General features: G+C 40.0%; 1 protein-coding gene across 1 annotated transcript; it reads left to right on the forward strand.

Moving 5' to 3' along the window:
* Nucleotides 1-1,680: 1,680 nt before the first annotated feature.
* Nucleotides 1,681-20,357, forward strand: LOC124122959. Its single transcript, XM_046486171.2, has 12 exons — nt 1,681-1,819; nt 5,474-5,589; nt 6,115-6,250; nt 7,660-7,765; nt 9,501-9,698; nt 9,906-10,018; nt 11,935-12,058; nt 12,769-12,866; nt 14,458-14,531; nt 15,676-15,834; nt 19,401-19,556; nt 19,754-20,357. Exons 1-12 carry the CDS (start codon nt 1,731-1,733, stop codon nt 19,978-19,980), a joined length of 1,596 nt encoding a protein of 531 aa, XP_046342127.2. The 5' UTR covers nt 1,681-1,730; the 3' UTR covers nt 19,981-20,357.
* The last annotated feature ends 3,591 nt before the right edge of the window (nt 20,358-23,948 follow it).

A 23,948-nucleotide genomic window follows, 5' to 3' on the forward strand; every position in this document is an offset into this window, starting at 1 on the left:
TCACGTGCAATCTTGATAATTCGACTCATTGTAGTATCTTGAAAATTCAACCTATTACCGTTTAAAATATAATAGCTACGCGATAAATCTTAAAGAACAATAAAGTACGAAGCGTGGGTTATTTCACGATAATGTTCTACCATTACGTCACTTCTGGAGATTCAAACATGCGCACGCAACTTGATGACGTCGTAAATTGGAAGACGTTATTTTTTAGAGGAAGGTGTCCAGTGGGTTGTTCCCCATTGATGTAGCTGAGAAACGTAGATAAACGCAATGGCGAATAATCGCATTTCAAAGGGGGAGAGATATATTAATCGGTATTGGTAGAAAAGGTACAGATAATCGAAGTGAACATTGTGAGAATCATTATTTATATACTGGTAAATATTTTTACATCCCATATATTTTAATAACACCCTAAAAGAGGTACACAATTTTAATGTCTCATATAAGAAATACGGACGGCATACAACACACTGATAGGAGAAAAAAACCCACAAAATTGTTACGACTAACACCCGAACAACGCGAGCGGGTCCTGGGTATGATACAGATGGGAGCCACTCATACCGATATTGCTGGAACCTTTGGCTGCTCCCGTGTTGCTGTAACTGACCTGATACAACGTTGCAGACATACCGGGCATACATAAGACAAGCCAAGAACAGACAGACCATGGGTAACTACGCCCAATGAAGACCGGTACTTGCGTACTTTGCATCTCCCTAATCGATTCCTGCGCAACATCATCACCAGAGACTGAGATGTGCCCGGACTGTACGTCGTTGACAGCAACGTGACTGGCAGGGTGTCGTCTTAACTGATGAAAGCCGGTTCTGTCTGTTCATAGCTGATAGAAGACAGCGTGTTTACCGCAGAAGGTCAGAACGAACGGCGGCATGTTGCGTTAAGGACGTCGTGCCGTATGGTGGAGGGGGTGTTATGGTGAGGGGGTGAATTTGTAGGCAGGAGAGAACACCGCTAGTCATCGTTAACGGAAACTTGACAGCTCAGCGTTACCTGGATGACATTCTTCGTCTGTTGTCCTTCCATTTCTACAACAGCTGCCTATGGGTGGCCTTAACCAGCATGACAACGCCAGACCCCAAACAGCACGAATCGTACGGCAATGCGCCTTTTAGAAAAAAAACTATTTGGCTCACAGTTTTAATAAAAACAATATATCTGATTTTGCAGCTGTAGCTGAAAAGAATATCTGATGTCAACACGAAAACATAGCTCTGCCACACAAATACAACCCCCCCAATTTTTTTATTGTTATTGTTATTGTTTTAGAAATGACAGCTCGGCATTTTTCTTGATGTATTCATGACCCATGTATATTCAATAATAAACGGTCTAGTACCAAAGTTTGCGATCATGACAACCAACATTGCTAGGAACCGGTCGGTTTTTCAAGAAAAATGGGAAAATTTTAGTTTTCATGTGGTGTGTGACTGTATTTGTGAAGGCAAGAATGGCGCTCTTGTGCTAACTGCAATATTGCGTTATACTTCCGTGGAGCACCAGGTAACTTGTTATGGAGGGTTCTTTCCCTAAGCTCCATTACAGCGCGTGTTACCATTTGCGTCATCACTATCGATGCGAGGAGCAGGGTTCAGCCAATCAAAATGCCCGTCTTCAGTGACGCGCCCTAGCGACGGCTATTATCCCGGAGGAGTCTGAAAGGAAAGGATTAGGAGTCGCAAAGCGCGCAAAAATCAAACATGGACAAGGCCGATCGAGATATGGAACTGCCTAAATCCTGCCAAGCGTCGACAGAAGCATCGCTTCAAAGATTTACACGTGGACAAAGGTAAATATTTACATGGAAGTAATTTTAAATGAAATGAACTAAACCTTGACCTCTGATCTTGACTTGCTGCTCTCTGAATCGGAAGTGTCGCTTTTGAGTTGAGATATGGCAGCTCTATTACTCTGCAAGTAGGATGTGTACTTTTATAGAGGTGTATAGATACTATAGTATCTAGTAGCAGAGCCTACATAGAATATGTTTGCCTCCATTTCAATTCAAGGATCCAAGTGCTTTTTAGGATTAGATTTGGAAGGATAACTCTGATACTTGGGTCGGGTGGGTACTGAGTACGACCCTGGTACCCACAGGGCTACCCGGACCCGTGGTTAGTCGCGTGATATATTGTTTAATGACAAAAATATCTGGAACTGCATGGTTACACTACAAGCTACTAATGTTGGCATTCCTTCTGACTGTCATATGTTTGAATAAAGATGAGGCTTCAGTCAACTTCAGTATGCATGACCAGATGGTTCTATATACATGTATCTAAATACAGTTTGCAAGGGCTATAGTCATACTAGTCCCAATCTGACATTTTGTAGGCCTAACCATCTCTTAAGATTTACAACGGGTACCTGGGCAGGGTAGGGTAATAGGGGGTTGTGCGCGAGGGTAGTATTTGGCCTGGCCTCAGCCCTGTTTAGGATAAAGTTGGTGGAACCTATCATATCATTATTTTAGGCTGACAAGACTATCTACAACCTCTACAAGCTGAGGGCCAGAGATGACCCTAAAGGGGTAGATGAGGCATCTGCGAATTTTGAGATACTGAAAACCTTTTCTTGAAATATATCCAGTTGGAGTTCATAGCAGTAGGCTATGATATCTCAACTGACTTAAAACCTCCCTGATTCTGTGCTATGGTTGATGATATCCGACACCCTGGTAAATAATCTAAATGTACACCTGTGCTTCGTGTAGACACAGGGGGCAAGGGGGGCCTATTCGCTTTGCTGAGTTGTGCAACATGGGCCTGCAGGAAACCATGATCATGAGTTAATTTCCCATATTCGACCGATTAAATAAAATTGCTCCTTAGTTTCACCCGAGTGGTAAACGTCTCAGATCTGGGCAAGAATGGGAGCACCTTTAGAATACAGTACCACAACTAGTCAACTACTCGTGTGGATGATCTCTGCCGTAGGTCATGTGTCTCAAAGACAAGCAACCAGTTTTTGTGAGAATCCGTCAGACGTGAACTCGAGACCTTCGGATTTTCAACCAAAGAGCTAACCAACTGAGCTATGTCCACACTGTAAAAACTAAGTGCATATTTACCTAGTCATGCCTACGACGTTACGGATCTAAACGAAAAGGGTTGAATAGGTGACGGACACTTACAAAGGTTACGGGTAGGCATGGTGTCTTGTGACTTAAGTCTATGGACACTTACGAGTGATTCCGATGCCATTTGGCACACTCGTGACGTCCCATTCCGTGCTTTCGTAAACTAGGACTTTCAATAAAATGCATCGCCAAAGGCTATATTTAGTAAACAAATATTCAAAACTCTCAACATCACTGGGCGTATTCAATGACATTGCGTGTAGAGATGATTGATCCCTGGGAGGAGCTCATGCACACTCGATGACTCCTGACGTCACAGGGCATTGTTTGTGCTGGTGTGACTGGCAACAAAATACTACAAATTATGTCAAAGGGTATTGTCACCTGTTTGAAAAGTTTGTTGTCTGTATTCTAAAGGTGGGTCAAGAATGCATTAAACCGGACACCTTCCGCAATTTTGATAAGTGAAGCTGACAAGCTCATTCCTTAGTAACAGTTTCTAAGTTTTTCAGACGCCATATTTGTCGCCTCGCTAAAATATTGGCGTTTGGGGGCTTGTCCCCCACTCAACAACTTGAATAAAATGCTTTCCTTAGTAAATGTAGTGTTTAATTACTAAAGTAGATATAAAATATAACATGTTCACTGAAATGTGTCTCCGACGGATGTCAATGTATGTATTTATTACCATGATTACACAAGGAACATAAGCTTAATTGAGAAATCAGTCTGATAAATTTTTAAGTCATTTGTGGTAAGCACCATCTAATTTTAAGTCAATGTCATGAGTTAGTGCGTTGAATGAAGTAAAGAGACAGTGTTCCTATTAAGGCTGCAATGAATACACTGTGAGGCGAATACGATTCATATCACGAATATAGGGTAATGAATGTGAATATTAATTCACAAATACAATAAAAAGTCAGCAGTTGATTCATTATTATTATAGTCAGTGAAACAATAACAACATAAATCATTTGACATGGTTTGTTAATTATTAATATATTATACTTTTATATACTGCACTTATCCAGGTACTCGTATCTGCTCAAATGCGACAATGACTAGCGAATTCAATTCATGAATGGTTACGGTTCGATTCACCGATTACGTGAGTGAATCGTAACAGCCCTAGTTCCTATTGTGTTGACTTCAAGTTACATGAGCAACCCCTGTACTGGAAATCTGGAAATTAATGTGTCTCCAAATAGATATGACTGCTGACCCCTAGCCAAAAATGTGACTTAAAGTCAATGTCATTTTGGAGACATAAATGAGAAGTTAATAAATGCGAGCAAAAAACACTCGCATTTTTCGCATTTAGTTCACGCTCTCATTAATTTCAAGATTTACAGTATATGTATAAAGCGAAAATATGGAAAGACTGGGTCTAACTGTTTCTCACAGAAACTCTTAAAGGTCTCACGCTGTCGTAGTACTCCTCTGTGACCTGTCCACCTTGGACATGTTATGATACTGGCAGCTTTCTCTGGAGTCGATGCCTTCGCTGGATCAGGCCGACCAGGCACAGAAGGGAGCCTCCTGGTGACCATGATGTACTTCAACATGACTGAATACTAGTACTATTTAGTCACGTTATTTATACCCAAAAATTGGAGACAAAAGATTTAACTTGAGTTGGTTCAATTATTGTATTTCCTGTGAACTTTCTTAATACCAGTTAACAAGAATAAACACAAAAACTATATGTTGTTCTTAGGAAAACACTATGTATTGTAGCAGAAGTACTCTACTCAGCGCTAATAAGCAGTGCTATTTGGTGTGTGATTGGATTAAGGTCAGGTTGGATTAAGGTGAGGATTCTCCTGTATACCTGACAGAAGACATTTTCTTTACCGGTACATATAGATCCACTGATGAGAGGGGAGGTGTTGCATTCATATTGAGTCGCATTTTTGGCTAGGGGTCAGTGGTCGCATTCTTTTGGAGACGCATTAATTTCATGATTTACAGTAAAGGGCCAAATTCTGAGATTCATTAAAAATAAAACTACCATCTCAATACATAGGTTTTTTTTCTGTTCTGGTCAAATTAGCGTCCAAGGTTTGGTAGGTGGGGACTTGTCAAGTCGAGGACTAGTCAAGTGAACGATCACAGGAACACAAATAGCCATGAGCATGATGAGGGACCTTACGATTAGTAGTGTCCATGAACATAGTTTTCTGTTCCCCCTGACAAGTTTTCTGTTCCCCCTGACAAACTGAGACACAAGACAAGCTCCGATTGGCTGACTCACCTTACTTACAGATTGTGCATCTGTTTTTCGGAATTAGAACTATTCTTCTCTATAGTATTAACTTCTAAATGTTACCTTCAAATCAGTTGTTTTTCCTATATTTTCAGTTCAATGGTTAATCTCCTTAACCTTCTTAAGGACCATGCAAAAATGGAGAAGAAAGTTGGCCAAATCTACGATGAGTTCGTAGTAAAGTGGAAGGATAGAGCCCTAACCAAGATTGGTAAGTGTTTGCTTTGTGTAGACCTTACTTATCACTCATATCGAGATATATACTGACGATGTGACCTCAGTTATAGTCTGGAAGGTAATTTAAGGTACCGACGTTTACTACAATATCTGAAAAACTATTGGACCTACTCCAGTCAAAGTTGGTATGAGATTGTTAAACAGTCATACATAACTGGATATTACATTTAAGACAATCGGTGCATGAATAAAAAATCTGTCTATTTAGCTATCACTATATTTTATCAACAACCAGACCTGTTCGTCACGGGTGGAACGAACATTCATTGAAACAGGCATCTGCATAATGCTACCCCTGCATCACAGGGCCATATGACACAGTTGAACAAATCAACTCAACTCGAAAGGTTGCACGGGAATCATGCACGTTGAGACGCCCAACGCTAACACCGTAATAGTGCGTGCGTGATTCCCGTGCAACCTTTCGATTTGAGTTGATTGGTTCAACTGTGTCATACTTATAATAAGAGTTTTGCTGAATCTGGTTGTGTACATGCAGGTAGCAACTTGGCTTATGACGAAGTCAATGCTCTCATGAAAATCTGGATGGCCACTTACAAGGAAAAGCATGATCTGCATAACAAATTATTAAACTCCATGTATGGCCAAGATGGTCCCCTCAGGAGCCTTCAGAAGTAAGTATCATTTTAAATATATACATCTTCCCGAGACAAGGGACTTAACTGACTATAAAAGTCCAGTTCCACCCTTGCTACTAGGCTGCAATTATGGAGTTACGTTTTGACTGGACTAACGAGTCTATGCATAGTTCAATCAAAATCACGCTACGAACTAGACATCTAGTTCATAAACAACATGGATTTCAACGTGCAGATTTCGGTCGACTGCAGGATCTACAAAGCATGTGTACCACCAACTTGATGTTGACAGATATTGTGCATATTCTTTCATGCTTTTAATCAAGTAGCTCACATAATTTGATACACTTCGCAGGGTAAGACTAAGAGCCGTTTCATTACAATATAGATGTTGATTATCGAGCAGATTGTCTTGATCGGGCGCCGCCATTTTGTTTGAAGCAAATGCAAGTGCTAAGAGAGATGGAATCTGATTGGTCAGTAGGAGGAACATAGAAGGGACATAACTCGTAATAGCCACTGGTGGCGCTACGATCAAGCCTGGAAATTCCAGTCTAGTTCAGCAAGGGTGGAAACAGGACTTTTATAGTCAGTTAACTCCTTTGCCTCGGGAAGATGAAATACATAGAGCAAAAACTAAAATAACATGATACTGGAATATATTATTCCTGGTAAAAAAATAGTTTCAGATACAATTTCCTTTGATCATTGGATCAAAATTCTTTCAAGTTATATTTTTGGGTATTTTTTAACTGAGTCACTGGTAGATCTGGGAGAAAATGTGTTTCTGGCTTTTACGAGACAATATGGATGGTAATCTTTATCTCTGCATGTTAAACAATGCCAAGCAGAAGGAAATGGTTATTCATTTCTACTGATGTTTTATTGCAAATTTCATATTTTCATGTCATGACTGCACCTGAAGTGAGACAAAATGTATTTACTGAGCATAATGCTTGAAGAATCTGTATTTTTCTCCAAAATACTGCATCCCTTAGATACGGTTGCACATTATGCTGCGGTGTGCACTATAGTAAAGAAATACTGTCTCATTATAAATAAGCTGTAGGATAGATGTTGAGCTTTTGGGTTGAGACTGTTTGTGTTGTGTTTGGTCCATACCTCATCGTTGTCAAGACAACTATGCTATAATCAGGGAAAACATTTGATCTTTTTCTCTCAGCAAATATAGGGGAAACTGTTCAAAAATGAAATTTAAACTAGGCTGAAGTACTAATCCTTTTACACTCTGGAGTGAGGGTTGTCTTCCCGTGTAATTTTAATGTGATATTTCTGACTGACGTGAAAATCTGTTCATATATTAAATTGGGAAAAGAAAGCCCCATGTTAAAACATGTATTTGACAAATTAACAAGTTTGGAAGAAATTCAGATGGTGAAGTGTTCATCATCCATTCATGGTCTTCATCTTTATCTTCATCACAGCTACATCGACTCAGAACATGCTACAAGGAAGGCCACTCAGCATCTCTATGAAAAGACAAGGAAGAGACAGGTTAAGCTGGAGAAGGAGATTGACCAGCTGAAAGAGGTGATTTTTTACTGGACTTTTGCAGCTAGGTGGAAACATGGATTATTGCTCCCAAGTGATTTAATCTCACAAGTCTTGATTCCTGGCGATGGACTTACTATCCCTTCCATTCACTCAGCATACTCTGAGGGGAGAGAATCACAGTGTTGAGACTGGCTTGTTACCTATATTACAAAATACCTGAACAAAGTCTAGCAATGGTAGTATAGGCCAGTTCAAGGTATTCCCTTGATCTCTGCTCAAACTTGGGTTATGAACAACAGTATTTTTCTATGTATATTATCTGCCTATTACCTATTATTTGTAGCTTATGAGTAATATTTTGAAATGACACATCAGTGCACCGGTGTATCGTGAGTTTTCATGCGACGATACGATACACTACACATGTTTTCTGTATATGTACAAGACAATACACTTGCTAAAATAAATTACACTTGTTTAATAAGCCCCCAGCATTTTTGTCAGTCAAATATTGCAAAATGTGTTGTAATTAGTGTCTCAAATTCACTAAAAATAGCCTCTATAAACATGTGTCTACAGCTAGCTTTTCCTTTTGAACCTACTCTGAAATATTTATAGTCAAGAATTTTCCGCATGTTTTTTCGTAGATCTCCATATCGCGATACATATCGTATCAAGTATCGTATCTTGACCTATGTATTGGGACCTTTCTGTATTGTTTCAGCCCTAATTTAATATGTATTTGCCACCTGGTTTGTTAACAAATCAAATTTATGGGATGTTAAAAAGTGAAAGTTCACAAAGGCATCCAATGTCTAATGTTGATGATAATGATGATGATGACGGTGAGTATATATATCAAAGTGCTAACATAACATTATTGTTATCCCAGTCTTTGGATTAGTTTGCAAGTTATCATTCTCATCCCTCTGGGAAGTGTACAAACCAACTGTCCTGTCAGGTGCTAGAAGGTTTTAACATGTTTAACACTGACATTACCATCTCATCCTACCGGGTACCCATTCTCTGCTGGGTACCATATTTCGACCAAAGTCACTTGCTGAAGAAAACACCACATGTGCTACATGTGCTTCATGTGCTTCATGTGCTTCAGTGTGGGGCAGGACCAATGTCCTGGAAACTCAGGAGTCAGGCTGCTGAACATGATCATGAAAGCATCCACATATTCTCCATGACATTGCTTCACTTTGATACGTGACCTGTGTGAGGTGATCACATGGTGATCAGTACTTCTGAGGATCAGGTGGTTGCAATGTGTGACCTAGCTCAATGTGGGTCAGCATCTATTGATGGAGTGGATCATTGTTCATGCTATTAACCCTTGGCCTCCCTGACTGACAGGTTCAGTTATTCACTGGTGGTCATGATATGACTGGAATAGGGCGTTAGCAACATTTATCCTCTACTCACTTGTAGAGTTGTTGCTGATCTGATGGTGTCTGTGAAAAGTGAAGATTCATATTTACATAGGTCTTCAGCAACCTATACTTGCCTTGAACGGCAACTTTGCTTGTTGTAAGAGGCAACTAACAGGATCGGGTTGTCAGACTCACTGACTTGGTTGATGCATGTCATGGTATCCCAATGGTGTGGATCGATGCTGATGACAATCACTGGATGACTCGATTATTAACAGACCGCCGTCATATAGCTTATATATTGCTGAGTGCAGTATTCAACAATAAACAAACAAACAAATGATGGTGTCTGTTATGAAATGTTCATTACTCAGTGTTTCCTGTGTTCACAGGACTTTTTCCTGACCAAGGACAAGATGGTTCACTTCAAGCCTCAGATGGATGCAGCCCAAATTAGCCAGGACCCTCACACCAACTTCAGGGAACTCTTGGCTCACTGGAGGAAACTGGAGGCTAACGTTGATGGGGCCAAGACGTCCTACAGACAAAAACTGCAAGAGGAAAACTCGACACGAACGACTTTCATAGAAGTAGGCACTTGTCCTGGTATTATTACAGTGCCTATATGATATTTCTACATGATCTATGTAGTTATACCAGGTAGATGGTTACATTTGCATAACATTGCCCTCATCTCAACAATGCAGGTTGAAATGGTGGAGGAATACAATCAGATTTTAGGTTGTGTTTCATTGTTATATTAACTGCTAGCAAAATGATGTTATTCCCTATTTCAGGAAATGAAAAGATTCCAGAATGATTCTGATGCTTATGAGAGGGAACGCCTTCAAAACCTGCAGAATGTGATGACTTCGATGATGCAAAGCAGTAAATCAGCAGAAACCCAGAGGTAGATATTGGCACATGGCACATTCACATTCCATTTACATTCACATTCACATTCATGTGCACGTTCATGTATACATTCACTTTCACATTTATATTCACATTCACATTTACATTCACTTTCATATTTACATTACATTCACATTTACATTCACTTTCATATTTACATTCACATTCACTTTCACATTTACATTCACTTTCATATTTACATAACATTCACATTTACATTCACTTTCACATTTACATTCACTTTCACATTCACATTTACATTCACTTTCATATTTACATTACATTCACATTTACATTCACTTTCTTATTTACATTCACATTTACATTCACATTCACATTTACATTTACATTCACTTTCATATATTTACATTCACTTTCACATTCACATTTACATTCACTTTCACATTCACATTTACATTCACTTTCACATTCACATTTACATTCACTTTCATATTTACATAACATCCACATTTACATTCACTTTCATATTTACATTACATTCGCTTTCATATTTAGATTGCATTCACATTACATTCACTTTCACAGACACATTCACATTTACGTTCATATTTACATTCACATTCATGTTCACATTCATATTTACATAAGATTCATGTTCACGTTAACATTAACGTTCATATTTACATTTACGTTCCTGTTCACATTCACATTCACCAGTTTGTTGTACTTACTAAGTTAGGGGTCACTATTGAAGGCATTTTGCAATTGCATTCTAATGTTTTGATTTCTTTCTCACAATGCAAATTTCTCGCTTACTATTGCCTAGGTTCAGATGATCGCAGTTGTAGGAACTGTAACTCTCATTGTAGTATGCTATTAAAATTTTCATGTACCGGATGGATGCTCACCCGCACTTCTTAGTAGTTTTGTTTTGATTAAAATCGAAGCGTTAAAGCATTTACTGGAAGTGTTTTTTATTTTGTTGTGCCTGTAGAAAACATAGGTAATATTATATGATATTTTGACTTGAATAAATGAAGTGTCAGTGGGCCTTGTACAACACATAACAGTTTGATCAGTTGTGTTTGACACTTATAGTACCTCTAGTTTTGATGTCAAATGTTGGGGTTACCCTGTTGAGATTCTGTTAAGATTTATGTCCTAACATACCCTGTCTATTATGAGGGTAAACTAGAATTGGATTCATTATGTCATGATATTTGAGTACATGGATGGGTCACGTCGAATCTCGTTAAAATCAGATCTAAGTTCTCGCTGCCTCTGAGCAAAGATCTGAGGACATCCCATTACGGTTCACGTTAGAACGACCTTTTGTGAACTTTGACTGACCACTGTAATGACTAAGTCGACATCAGCCAATTAGAAAGCAGCTTTCTCGAGCTTTACGGCACGCGTTTCAACCTGGCAGCTTCCATTTCAGACTACGCTTGAAAAATTGGTTGACACAGTTCACGATTAAAATTTTGAAAACTGAACAAACGAACATTCTGGAATGTCTAATATATGGTTGAGATTGTTTGGCAGTGCTTCCCACGTACTGTGCAACGACTCCTCCGTTCAAATGTTTATCCCACGGAAGCGAGGGATATACGATAATTTTGACAGAATCAGTCATACGGGCCGTAACTCTTGTTCTGAATAACCTGTGTTAACGTTTTCAAGGTTGTATGATTAGAAAACACATTCCGACTGTCACTTTCATGATCTGGTTAGTGACGCTTTGACTGGTTGGATGAAAGGTCGTTCTGACGTGACCCGTAATGGGATGTCCTCAGATCTTTGTTTAGCGATAGCTAGAACTAAGATCTGATTTTAATGAGATTGGGTTACATCCAGCATTAGCTGATCATGAGGAACATCATATTCACATGACATGGGTCACTGTTCCCACTGTCATCCACAATATTATGAAAGCATTTCTAACTCCAGGAACGAGGTACTGGTGCCATTGTTTGATGAAGGAATATCCCGTCTTGAGCAGTACAACTTACAGAAAGAAATCAACCTTTACAATGTGTTCTATCTGTATCAACATAAGTTCCCTATAGAAGAGGTGAGTAGAGCTACATGGCCGCTGTATTGTGTGGGGAAACAGTGGAAGTGTGGGGTGGGTGTTGTGTATCTGGGGAAACATGTTGAAGGATGGGGTGGGTGTTGTGTGTCTAGGGAAACATGTTGAAGGATAGGGTGGGTGTTGTGTATCTTGGGAAACATGTTGAAGGATGGGGGTGGGTGTTGTGTATCTGGGGAAACATGTTGAAGGATGGGGTGGGTGTTGTGTGTCTGGGGAAACATGTTGAAGTATGGGGGTGGGTGTTGTGTGTCTGGGGAAACATGTTGAAGGATGGGGTGGGTGTTGTGTGTCTGGGGAAACATGTTGAAGATGGGGTGGGTGTTGTGTGTCTGGGGAAACATGTTGAAGGATGGGGGTGGGTGTTGTGTGTCTGGAGAAACATGTTGAAGGATGGGGGTGGGTGTTGTGTGTCTGGGGAAACATGTTGAAGGATGGGGTGGGTGTTGTGTGTCTGGAGAAACATGTTGAAGGATGGGGGTGGGTGTTGTGTGTCTGGAGAAACATGTTGCAGGATGGGGTGGGTGTTGTGTGTCTGGAGAAACATGTTGAAGGATGGGGTGGGTGTTGTGTGTCTGGGGAAACATGTTGAAGGATGGGGTGGGTGGTTTGGGGTGAGGGATACATGCTGAAAATATGGGTGGGTGTTGTTGATTTAACCTGTGTAACCTGTCTATTTTGTATTGATACAGCTTCACCCATCTGAAGTGTCAGCCGAGAAGAAGGCAGAAGATAAGGATTCTTCTCAAAAGAAAGCTCAAGTAGATTCATCTGCTGAAACTGACATTGGGTAAGTTCCTTCTCTCACTATACTGATCATGATAATAATGATAACAAACACTAATGATCAGCAGCTAGTCATTACAAGTATTTGGCTCATCTTTGCCATGAAAGTATTGGATTGCTTCAAAAAGGATTTCTTACTATGGTAGTTATCTCAAGACTGTGTGTGTCTGATTTATATGAGCTCTCTAGACAGTGATGTGTGTGTTACGTCTGTCTATGAGTTAGGTGAGCTCTCTAGACAGTGATGTGTGTTTTACATGTGTCTGTGAGTTGTTTGAGCTCTATAGACAGTGATGTTTGTGTTACATGTGTATCGGTTATGTGAGCTCTCTAGACAGTGATGTGTGTGTTATATGTGTCTATGAGTTAGGTGAGCTCTCTAGACAATGATGTGTGTTAGCTCTCTAGACAGTGATGTGTGTGACCGCTCTAGACAGTGAAGTTTGTGTTACATGTGTCAATGAGTAAGGTGACCTCTGTAGACAGCGATGTGTGTGAGCTTTCTAGACAGGATGTGTGTGAGCTCTCCAGACAGTGATCTGTGTTACATGTGTAGATGAGTTAGGTGACCTCTGTAGACAGTGATGTGTTTGAGCTCTCTAGACAGTGATGTGTGTGAGCTTTCAAGACAGTAGGGCTGTTACGATTCGGTGAATTGAACCGTATCCATTCATGAATTGAATTTGTTATTTGTGGCCACTAGAACTGAATATTTATGAATATGCAAGCATGTACCTAAAGGGCATAAGAACATTATATGCAAAGATTTCCTCAGAGATAACACTCTTGTAATATTTAATTTGACAGTATTGTGTTCACTGGTCATTGTCGCATGTGAGCAGATTCTAGTTCCTGGATAAGTGCAGTATATTAATGTATAATATTTTAACATGATTAATAATTAACAAACCATGTCAAATAATTTATGTTGTAAATGTTTCACTGAATATAACAAATAATACTTCAGCTGCTGACTTGTTATTGTATTCGTGAATTAATATTCGTATTCATTACCCTATATTCATGATACGAATCGTATTCGCCTCATAGTGTATTTGTTGCAGCCCTACTAGACAGTGATGTGTGTGAGCTCTCTAGACAGTGATGTTTGTGTTACATGTGTCGATGAGTTAGGTGAGCTCTCTAGACAGTGATGTGTGTGAACTCTTTAGACAGTGATGTGTGTGAGCTCTCTAGACAGTGATGCGTGTGAGCTCTCTAGACAGTGATGTGTGTGAGCTCTCTAGACAGTGATGCGTGTGAGCTCTCTAGACAGTGATGTGTGTGAGCTCTCTAGACAGTGATGCGTGTGAGCTCTCTAGACAGTGATGTGTGTGAGCTCTCTAGACAGTGATGTGTGTGGGCTCTCTTGACAGTGATGTGTGTGAACTCTCTAGACAGTGGTGTGTGTGAACTCTCTAGACAGTGATGTGTGTGAGCTCTCTAGACAGTGATGTGTGTGAACTCTCTAGACAGTGATGTGTGTGAGCTCTCTTGACAGTGATGTGTGTGACCTCTCTAGACAGTGATGTGTGTGACCTCTCTAGACAGTGATGTGTGTGACCTCTCTAGACAGTGATGTGTGTGTGTTACAGGCAAGTCCTGCCAGCCAAAGACAGCACAGCCGTGTTTGTACAGACCACAGTAGATGGTGACACTGAGAAGCCAAGTGAGTTCTGCAACCTTTAGGACACAGTGAAACCTATTGACTCCAACTCCATTGACACAAAACAGTGTTTTAGATGATGTATGTTTATGTTCCTGGTATATTGGTCTTATATGCTGGCACCTGCTTGTCTCCAACTGGTTATGTTTTGTGTGGATATGCTTTTCAGGGTTTGAACTAAACTCAAAAACTTTACTAGTCCTGGGTAAATAAACAATGGGGAAATTTGTACAAGCCCGCCTGAATTCATACTAGATAATGTATCATTAACCCTTTTGGTCCTTTGGTCTAATATTCCGCATGTCTCTAACTACAGATGACTGGAAATATTTTGATGGTCCTATTAAAGGGCTTCCTGTTACCAATAATTTTATCTTACTGTGTGTCATGTCCTGGTTGTATTGTGTGTCCTGGTACCCTGATGGGAGAATACCTTGGTAGACTGACTCACAGCCATGTCCTGGTTGTATTGTGTGTCGTGGTACCCTGATGCGAGAACACCTTGGTAGACTGACTCACAGCCATGTCCTGGTTGTATTGTGTGTCGTGGTACCCTGATGGGAGAACACCTTGGTAGACTGACTCACAGCCATGTCCTGGTTGTATTGTGTGTCCTGGCACCCTGATGGGAGAACACCTTGGTAGATTGACTCACAGCCATGTCCTGGTTGTATTGTGTGTCATGGCACCCTGATGGGAGAACACCTTTTTAGACTGACTCACAGCCATGTCCTGGTTGTATTGTGTGTCCTCAGGCACCCTGATGGGAGAACACTTTTGTGTACTGACTCGGAGCCATGTCCTGGTTGTACATTCAAGCTTATGGTTGTGAATTGTTCAGAGTATTAATGGTACATATAAATACACTGCATATTCCAGGATGTTCTAAACATAAACTTAATTCCTTCAGGGAGTCATGCGTGGCTGGAATAATTCTCTGCGTAGTTGTCTCCCTTAGTCATGCTCTGATCTGCTGGTTGTTGGGTTGAATCTCAGAATTGACCCAGATTATGATCCTTGGTTTGTTGTCAGCATATCCCTGCTTAGAAAACATCTTCACCTTGCATCAGTTTGAACTTGCCTCACATTAATGTGAGACGCCGTGGTATGACTGAAATAATGTTTGTTAACCAAATTCTTCTTACAGAGGCAACAAGATATTCCCGTCATGTGGCATTGGCTTCCCCAAATCCAAAAGATGTCCGCTACCTGCCTGAAGTGGAGATTCCCAATGTTGTGACAGAGAGGAGACAGACGACAGCTCCCATCATGAAGGAGACAACCTTTGAAAATGATAAAGGCCTCTGTAAGTATTGTCGTTCTATCATGAGTGAGTATGGTTTTATGCCAGGTTTGGTAATATTCCAGAAATATCACAGCGGGGAACACCAGCAGTGGGCTTCACATGTGGGGACTGGAATCCAGGCCTATGGTGTGACGAGTAAAAGCTTGAACCACTAGGCTTCCCCACCGCCCCTGTTGAATCTTGAGTAGAATTTACACTTAAGACTAGATAGAAAATTAAGGGTCTCTGCAAGTATTGAGTTGGTAATGAAAGAGTGCTACAAACATCCTCAAAGATGTTTTACAAACACTAAAACAGCTAAACAGTCCTCAAAGTGTTTGTTTCTAGGTTGCCACCTCAATGATCTCATCCAGGTAGTTTTGTAAGAACCAACACAGTATTTCACAAGATGACAGACTCATCATGAAGTAAAATATCAGGTTTCAGATTCATATTTCCCTAATTACTAGTATTAGAATTATACAATACAACTTCATTACCTTGTAAGGAAATCAAAGTGTGATATTTTATGAGACATTAGTTTTGATGATCAAAATATGCGATAATCAAGGTGTTGAAACCAGGCAACCACAAGCCAACCACAAGGCAACTTCATGACAATTATGTTTGCCAGGCACTGGTAGGTCTGAGGTACTTTTTGATAGGTATGAGTCAGCACACCGATGACCCGTGAAGATCCGGGGGAGAATAGGTCTTCAGCAACCAATGCTGAAAGGATGACTATGCTTGTCATAAAGGGCAACTGACAGGATCGGGTGGTCAGACTCGCTGACTTGGTTGATGCATGTCATTGATTCCAATTGCATGAATCAATGCTTTTGATGTCAATCATTGGTTTGTCTGGTCCAGACTCGATTATTTACAGAAACCCGTCATATAGCTGGAATATTGCTGAGAGTGGCGTTAAACAACAAACAAACAGTACACAGACAGTCATGAGATCTCCAAGGCATTAGGAATACATATTCCCTTGACTTTGCATTTATTAGACGGCCAGTTACATGGATTAAATTGTAATGTCTCATTTCAAATAACCTTCTAGTGCTGGAAGGGACAAAATAACATTTTGTCACAAAAATTCATGTGACATTGTCTCTGTACATTTGAACAACTAAACTGAACAAAACATATGAAAACTAATGACCATATAGATATACATAATGCAGGGTATGATAAAAAAATAAGCATGGGTATTCAGAAAATGTCTTTTATAAACCTCAACCAAGACATCTGTGGCACACTTTATAAACAATACATTCTTGTCCCTAGCCTGGAATTGTAAGAAATCCTCTACAAAAGCTAACTGAAGATGTATTTTCTTGTACCGTATATGACCGCGTATAAGCCGAATTTTGAGGACCAGAAAAAAGATTCTGTAGAAAGGGGTCGGCTTATCCACGGGATACACTTTCATGATAGTATTTTTCAGATCGTGATCTGTCAGAAACATCGCCTGAATGACGGTCCGATAGATTACAACTTCCCGAAAGTTTGGAAGTTGCCACGACTAGAGCCATTATTGTTATAAATTATCAATAAAGTTGTTATTATACACCAATGTTGTCATTATTAAAAAAATGTTATGCATGTTACTACTTCCGATAATAAGTTTTCAATTGAATGTTCAAAGTTTATCGTTCTTCGTAAACTCCACAATCTTTACATGTAACAATATATGTAATTCACAGCTATAATATATAATCCCCAGATAAAATCGCCAATAGCTATTACGTACGTTTTGCAAGTTCATAAATTGATAGTGAACAAGTGTCTACCTTTATTGAAAGAGGCAAATAAACAACTGTATCGGCGAGTTATTCCGTTCGCCATTTGCAAAAACATGTGATCAGCTGTTTCCTGTGACGTCACAAACGGTGACCACTGTGATTGCTTCCTGTTGTTTAAAGCAACACGGTACACAAGGAAATGAGCATTGATAATAACGGGCCGATTGGTATTGTCAGGTTGTTTACACAAACATTTTCAAGTTGTGGGTGCTTAGCGATCGTGTTGGGAGTAGGGGCTTAATAATCTTGTTTTCGAGAGATTAGTTTAATAAACTGGAAAAGCCTGTGAGTAAGTGATGGTCATTCAATGTGTTCATAGTATGATAGTTTATTTAATTCAATTGGATTAACATACAATAGTGGTGTAAAGGGGGTTATAAAAGTTGGTATATTTTTGCTGACTGACATTTTCATCATGAGTTTTAAACGTAAACGCCATGCTTACGATGCTGAATTCAAACTGCGAGTCTTCGCTCCAGCTGATATATTTTCTCACTGGTTCATAATTCTATATACACCGACTCACAAAATGGCGCTTGGTTGTTGATGGCAACATATAACGATCATTATGAGATTAAAAAAAAACACGAGAAACAGCTTCCCACATTATGAAAGTGGATGACTGGTTTGTTAAATCTTTATTAGAAATTATAATGACTTTTTCAATATAATTACAACGTTTTTCATCTTATATTTTTGAATATCTGCGAGTACCGGCACATGTCTTTCAGTCCGACTTCGCAGTGTTTTTTGTCTTTCAATTCCTGATTCGGCTTATCTGCAGGTCATATCATTTTCTTTCGTATTTCAATGGTCAAATTAACACCTCGGCTTATCTACGGGGTCGGCTTATCCGCGGTCATATACGGTAGGTGAAATAAGTGTATTTAGGAAAGACAAGACAAGTGGGAGTTGTTAACCGTACAATAAAACACTGCAGGGGGTATAAACCATGAGGGGCCAGGGTCATTTATTTCTTATATGAGATATCAACATTACACACAGCCTCTTACTAAAAACTGTACAAACTGTTAAAACCATTTACCCGTAATGAATAATGATGACTCCCTGAATAGAACCCGACCTTGGCAATGTCGGACAAATTCATTTTATGAGGTTACATTTATGGGGTTAAGTTTGGTATTCCCAGATTATCTGACAATTTTCACGTGGATTATGTGTACCCTTTCTCCCAGTACCGATTGTCATATCTGTCCCACTTTTGAATGCAATCGTTGCATTGATCTGTGTTGCCCAGCTATATCTATGGAGAACAACTCACAACACACTCCCCTCACAACAATAACATCGTCCAATTTACGACATCATCAAGTTGCAAGCTCTTGTTTGAATCTACAGAAATGTCATGATAGAGCAGTGTTTTATTGTGCAAGAAACCACACTTTGTTCTTCTTTGTAATTTATCGCGTAGCTATCTTATATAGGCCCATATACCTACAGTTAAAACACTGGCTTGTGGTTTCACGCTTTCCGAACATTTGTGGCGAATATCTTGTATTGGAGCTGTTTTTTGATTGCAGAAATAACAGTATCTGTTTCATCCAGTGTAAGCAAAGAAACCTAATAAATAAGTGTCTGTAATTTGCATATAACAATGCAGTGTTTGATATTATGGGATTCCTGGTGTCATTGAGCTCATCTCAATCACCCTCAACATTTCACAGGCCCTAAAACATTTACTAGTCTCAGGCTAGTAGAACAGTGTTTTATTCTGTATATGACGTCAATAAACCTGAAATGAATTAATTCCTGTTTCAGCGGGTTCTGACTCTGACTCTGACTCTGATGAGGACCAGGTACAAGGGCAGCCCAAAGCCACTGATATTAGAAACATCACACAAGGCCAGAAGGTGAAGGTGTACGCTGTCAAGGCCTTCACGGCCCGCTCTGACGATGAGATCTCATTCAAAGCAGGTACAGTGATGGAATCCACTCTGCCTGTCACAGCTTATATTCAGTTTATGTTGCTCATAATACCAACCACTGGATCATGTGGCCCGGACTCATTTCTCTACAGACTGTTGTCCTTTAGCCAGAATATTGCTGGGTGTGGGGTAAACAATGAACAATCCAAAACCAAATCCTCAGCTATGATGTTTTGCCTGTTTCAGGACGTAAGATTTACGTGACGGAAGCTGCTGTTGCTGGCCGGGTCTATGGATACATCAAGAAGGGGAAGCTGATCAAGAGGAGGACATACGGCTACTTCCCCGAACAACTCGTCAGCACGGACAAGAAGTTCAAGGTCAAGCAGTCCTTCCTGAAGAAGAAGCTCTCCAAGAAGCATCCCAATGACAGTTCCAAGAACTACATCAGCTTCATGGGAAACAGCGGGTAGACAGCATGCAGATAGCTATAAGGATTTCCCCTAACGGACATGGCTATGAACTCGATATTGACTTAGAACTGTGATATACTTTTTAATATTTGTTGATTTGGTTTTTACATGGATATATTTTTTACGGTTCTTATATGAACACTGTTGTTTGATCTGTGATATTCTTTGATAGCATTTGTGATGTATATTATTGTATCATCCCGCTGGATGATAAGAGGTGATTTATTGAGAATTTTGTTACCATGTTACAAGAATATATTCAACTTTCATGATGAGCCACATGTGTGAAAGAATGTTATATACGAAGATATATGTGTCTTAATTTATTTCTCCATGGATTGTTTTAGACAGAAAGACACCTGGGTGACAGTAGTACACAAAATTGATCAACTCCATATTTAGGCTGTCTAGAGCTCTATGTGTTAGCCTATACATCATAACATCAGTAATCACTTTCAGGAACTTGGCAGTTGACTGAAGATGGGTTATATTTGATGTAAAGGGGAGCTTTACTCCATTGTGAGACACATTGGTCAGGACAATGAAAGGCCAAGTCCAGTGTCCACCAAGCCAAAGTCAGTGGTGTGGAGTTCCACATATACCAGGATGGGTTGTATTTGATGTAAAGGGGAGCTTTACTCCATTGTGACACGTTGGTCAGGACAATGAAAGGCCAAGTCCGGTGTCCACCAAGCCAAAGTCAGTGGTGTGGAGTTCCACATATACCAGGATGGGTTGTATTTGATGTAAAGGGGAGCTTTACTCCATTGTGACACATTGGTCAGGACAATGAAAGGCCAAGTCCGGTGTCCACCAAGCCAAAGTCAGTGTCTTGGAGTTCCACATATACAAGGATGGGTTGTATTTGATGTAAAGGGGAGCTTTACTCCATTGTGACACGTTGGTCAGGACAATGAAAGGCCAAGTCCGGTGTCCACCAAGCCAAAGTCAGTGTCTTGGAGTTCCACATATACAAGGATGGGTTGTATTTGATGTAAAGGGGAGCTTTACTCCATTGTGAGACACTTTGTTCAGGACAATGAAAGGCCAAGTCCGGTGTCCACCAAGCCAAAGTCAGTGTCTTGGAGTTCCACATATACAAGGATGGGTTGTATTTGATGTAAAGGGGAGCTTTACTCCATTGTGACACGTTGGTCAGGACAATGAAAGGCCAAGTCCGGTGTCCACCAAGCCAAAGTCAGTGGTGTGGAGTTCCACATATACCAGGATGGGTTGTATTTGATGTTAAGGGGAGCTTTACTCCATTGTGACATGTTGGTCAGGACAATGAAAGGCCAAGTCCGGTGTCCACCAAGCCAAAGTCACTGGTGTGGAGGAGTTCCACATATACAAGGATGGGTTGTATTTGATGTAAAGGGGAGCTTGACTCTATTATGAGACACACTGGTCGGGACAATGAAAGGCTCGGTAGTCTGGTGTCCACCAAGCCAGTGGTATGGGTGCAGTGGAACCCCACAGACAGGCAACCAGGCCATTGAGTCAGTCCCGCCAAGTAGGGAATTGCAGATTGAGACAAGCCCCTTCTTCCCCAAGTAGGGAATGGCAGATTCTTTCCATCCCAAGATGGTTCAATGAATTCTTACAGCAGTAGGATCTTCCAGCCTGTGAGATCAGAGGGAGACATCAAGTTCCTCCGTTGATTTGGCAGGGGTTGGTGTAGATTGTAGTTTGGTGTAGGAAGGGGTACGACGGACAGTATTTGTGACAGACGTTTTTTATTCTCCCTTCGACGTTATCCCCTCCCCCCCTCTTCTGAACCTGCTACGATTTACTTGAGCGATGATGATTGTTCATCGGCAGGAGCATGATGTTGACCGGAGGTCTTGCATGTTTAGAGGATCCTATTGATGTAAGAATTCCGATTGACCTGTCTTGGTGATGTGAAGTTTCTAATGTTCCCAGGAATTTTTATTCATTTCTTGCCAGATTGGGGTTTCAAATTGATAAATTGATCAATGTTTAATATTCACTTCATTGTTAACCAGAATTCTCGTATATTATGGAGACATGTGGGCTTTTTAACTGTAACTGTAGTCTTTTCCATGAAAAAGACACTTTTTGAAAACCTACACCCAGGCATTAAAAAAATCAATATACTATATAACCCTAAATATTTCGTTCTGGCCGATATGTAATATTGTATCTTACATATCCTTATTTTGCTTGTATTTATCATGCGTTTTCAAAAGATGAAAAAAAATATATAGATTGAAATTTATCTAAATATGTTTTGTTATTGATATGGTGCTTATATGTATGTATGCATATGTCAAATCGATGTGTTAATATGTGTAATATTTACTGTCTTCAGAATAGTGCAAAGCTTGGATCATATTTGGTCTCTTGGCGTGATGAGCTTTTCTCTTCGACTTGTGCTGTTTTTAATCTCTTGTTAAATGGTTGATGCATTCAGTGATGATGATGATGATGATGATGATAATGATGATGATATCATTGATATGCTTGTCAATCTGATTAAAATCATATCTTTTACTCTGGTACGATATCTCTCTGCATAAAGATTTGACAACCCCTGCATAGAATGTCGTGTCAGGTGAACTTTCCAATAAGCCTATCAGTGTCGAGGCTGCTGTAGGCTTGGTGTGAGTGAGTGAAACATTCAGACCACAAGTTTGTAAACGTCTGAGACCTGAATCACTTCGCGTTTTCCTCCCACATCAAGCTGACATGCCGGGATATGACTGGAATACTGTTCAAAGCGGCATTGATGATGATGATGATGATGAGTTAGAGGGGTTGAATAGTATGCTTGTATACAGGAAATGCTATCAATTCAGATGTTAGTTTTCATGATGATGATGAGTTAGAGGGGTTGAATAGTATGCTTGTATACAGAAAATGCCATCAATTCAGATTTTAATTTTCATCATGAGATGATGATGATGATGATGATGATGTGACTGATAGTAAGAATGATGAATATTGATAAGCATGTTTACAGGGAAACTCCCATCAATCCAGACAGCAGCTATCCCAATCATCCACAATAAGGAACTTGGAATAAATGATTCTGGTGTTATGATCCTTTGTATATTATGGACATATCCAAAAGTAATCTTCAAGAAGGCAGAGTTTCCAGATTAACTGAATTTGGTGTAAGAGATTCCCATATATATGCTATTGAGCCTCTTTGACACAAATGTTGGATATATTCCTATATTTAAGAAGGTTATACAATTCTTCTATTGAAGATCTATGTTAATATAACATAGTTTTACATCTTATGTAATTTCTTGTGATGCAGATACTCAGTATTATTGCATTTCACATCAACAATAAAACTTGGAAAATCATTTTGTTTTGATTCATTAGTAGATTCTGTCCATCTTAGTCTCACAAGAAACTATGTGATGCCATGTCTATACAATAGCTTGCCCTTTTCTTATTTGCATTATCTTACACACGTGCGGGTCATGGGTGGTCCAGTCATCTAAGGCACCACGACTCGCTGTGCAGAGTTGCGTCCCTTGAGCACGCCAGAAACCTATGATTGAGGGTTCGAATCCCGGTTCGCCCCGATTATGTTTCTAGGTTTGTCAGCACCATACCCGTGCTCGTGGGTTTCACTGAAGAGGTGAAACCTGAATCACTTTGGGCTTTCCTCCCACCTTAAGCTTACACACCTTGATATACCGTATTCGACATAATAAGCACACGGCTGTAATAAGCACCCACGGCGATATTTTCTGATATATTGTCTAGTGAACAATCCCAATTAGCACCCTTCCCATTGATCAATGTACACAAGACTTATTTATTCGTGTATAATACGCAATCATGTGTTATATGCACCCTTAATTACGGGCAATTTAATTCTGGAAAAATAAATCTCGTGTATAAGGGGGGCACGGGTGGCCCAGTCGTCTAAGGCGCCGCGATTCGCTGTGCAGAGTTGCGTCCCTTGGGCACGCCAGAAACCTATGATT

This window comes from Haliotis rufescens, unplaced genomic scaffold (assembly GCF_023055435.1).
Source record: "Haliotis rufescens isolate VD_foot unplaced genomic scaffold, xgHalRufe1.0.p SCAF_6, whole genome shotgun sequence".
Classification (NCBI taxonomy): domain Eukaryota; kingdom Metazoa; phylum Mollusca; class Gastropoda; order Lepetellida; family Haliotidae; genus Haliotis; species Haliotis rufescens.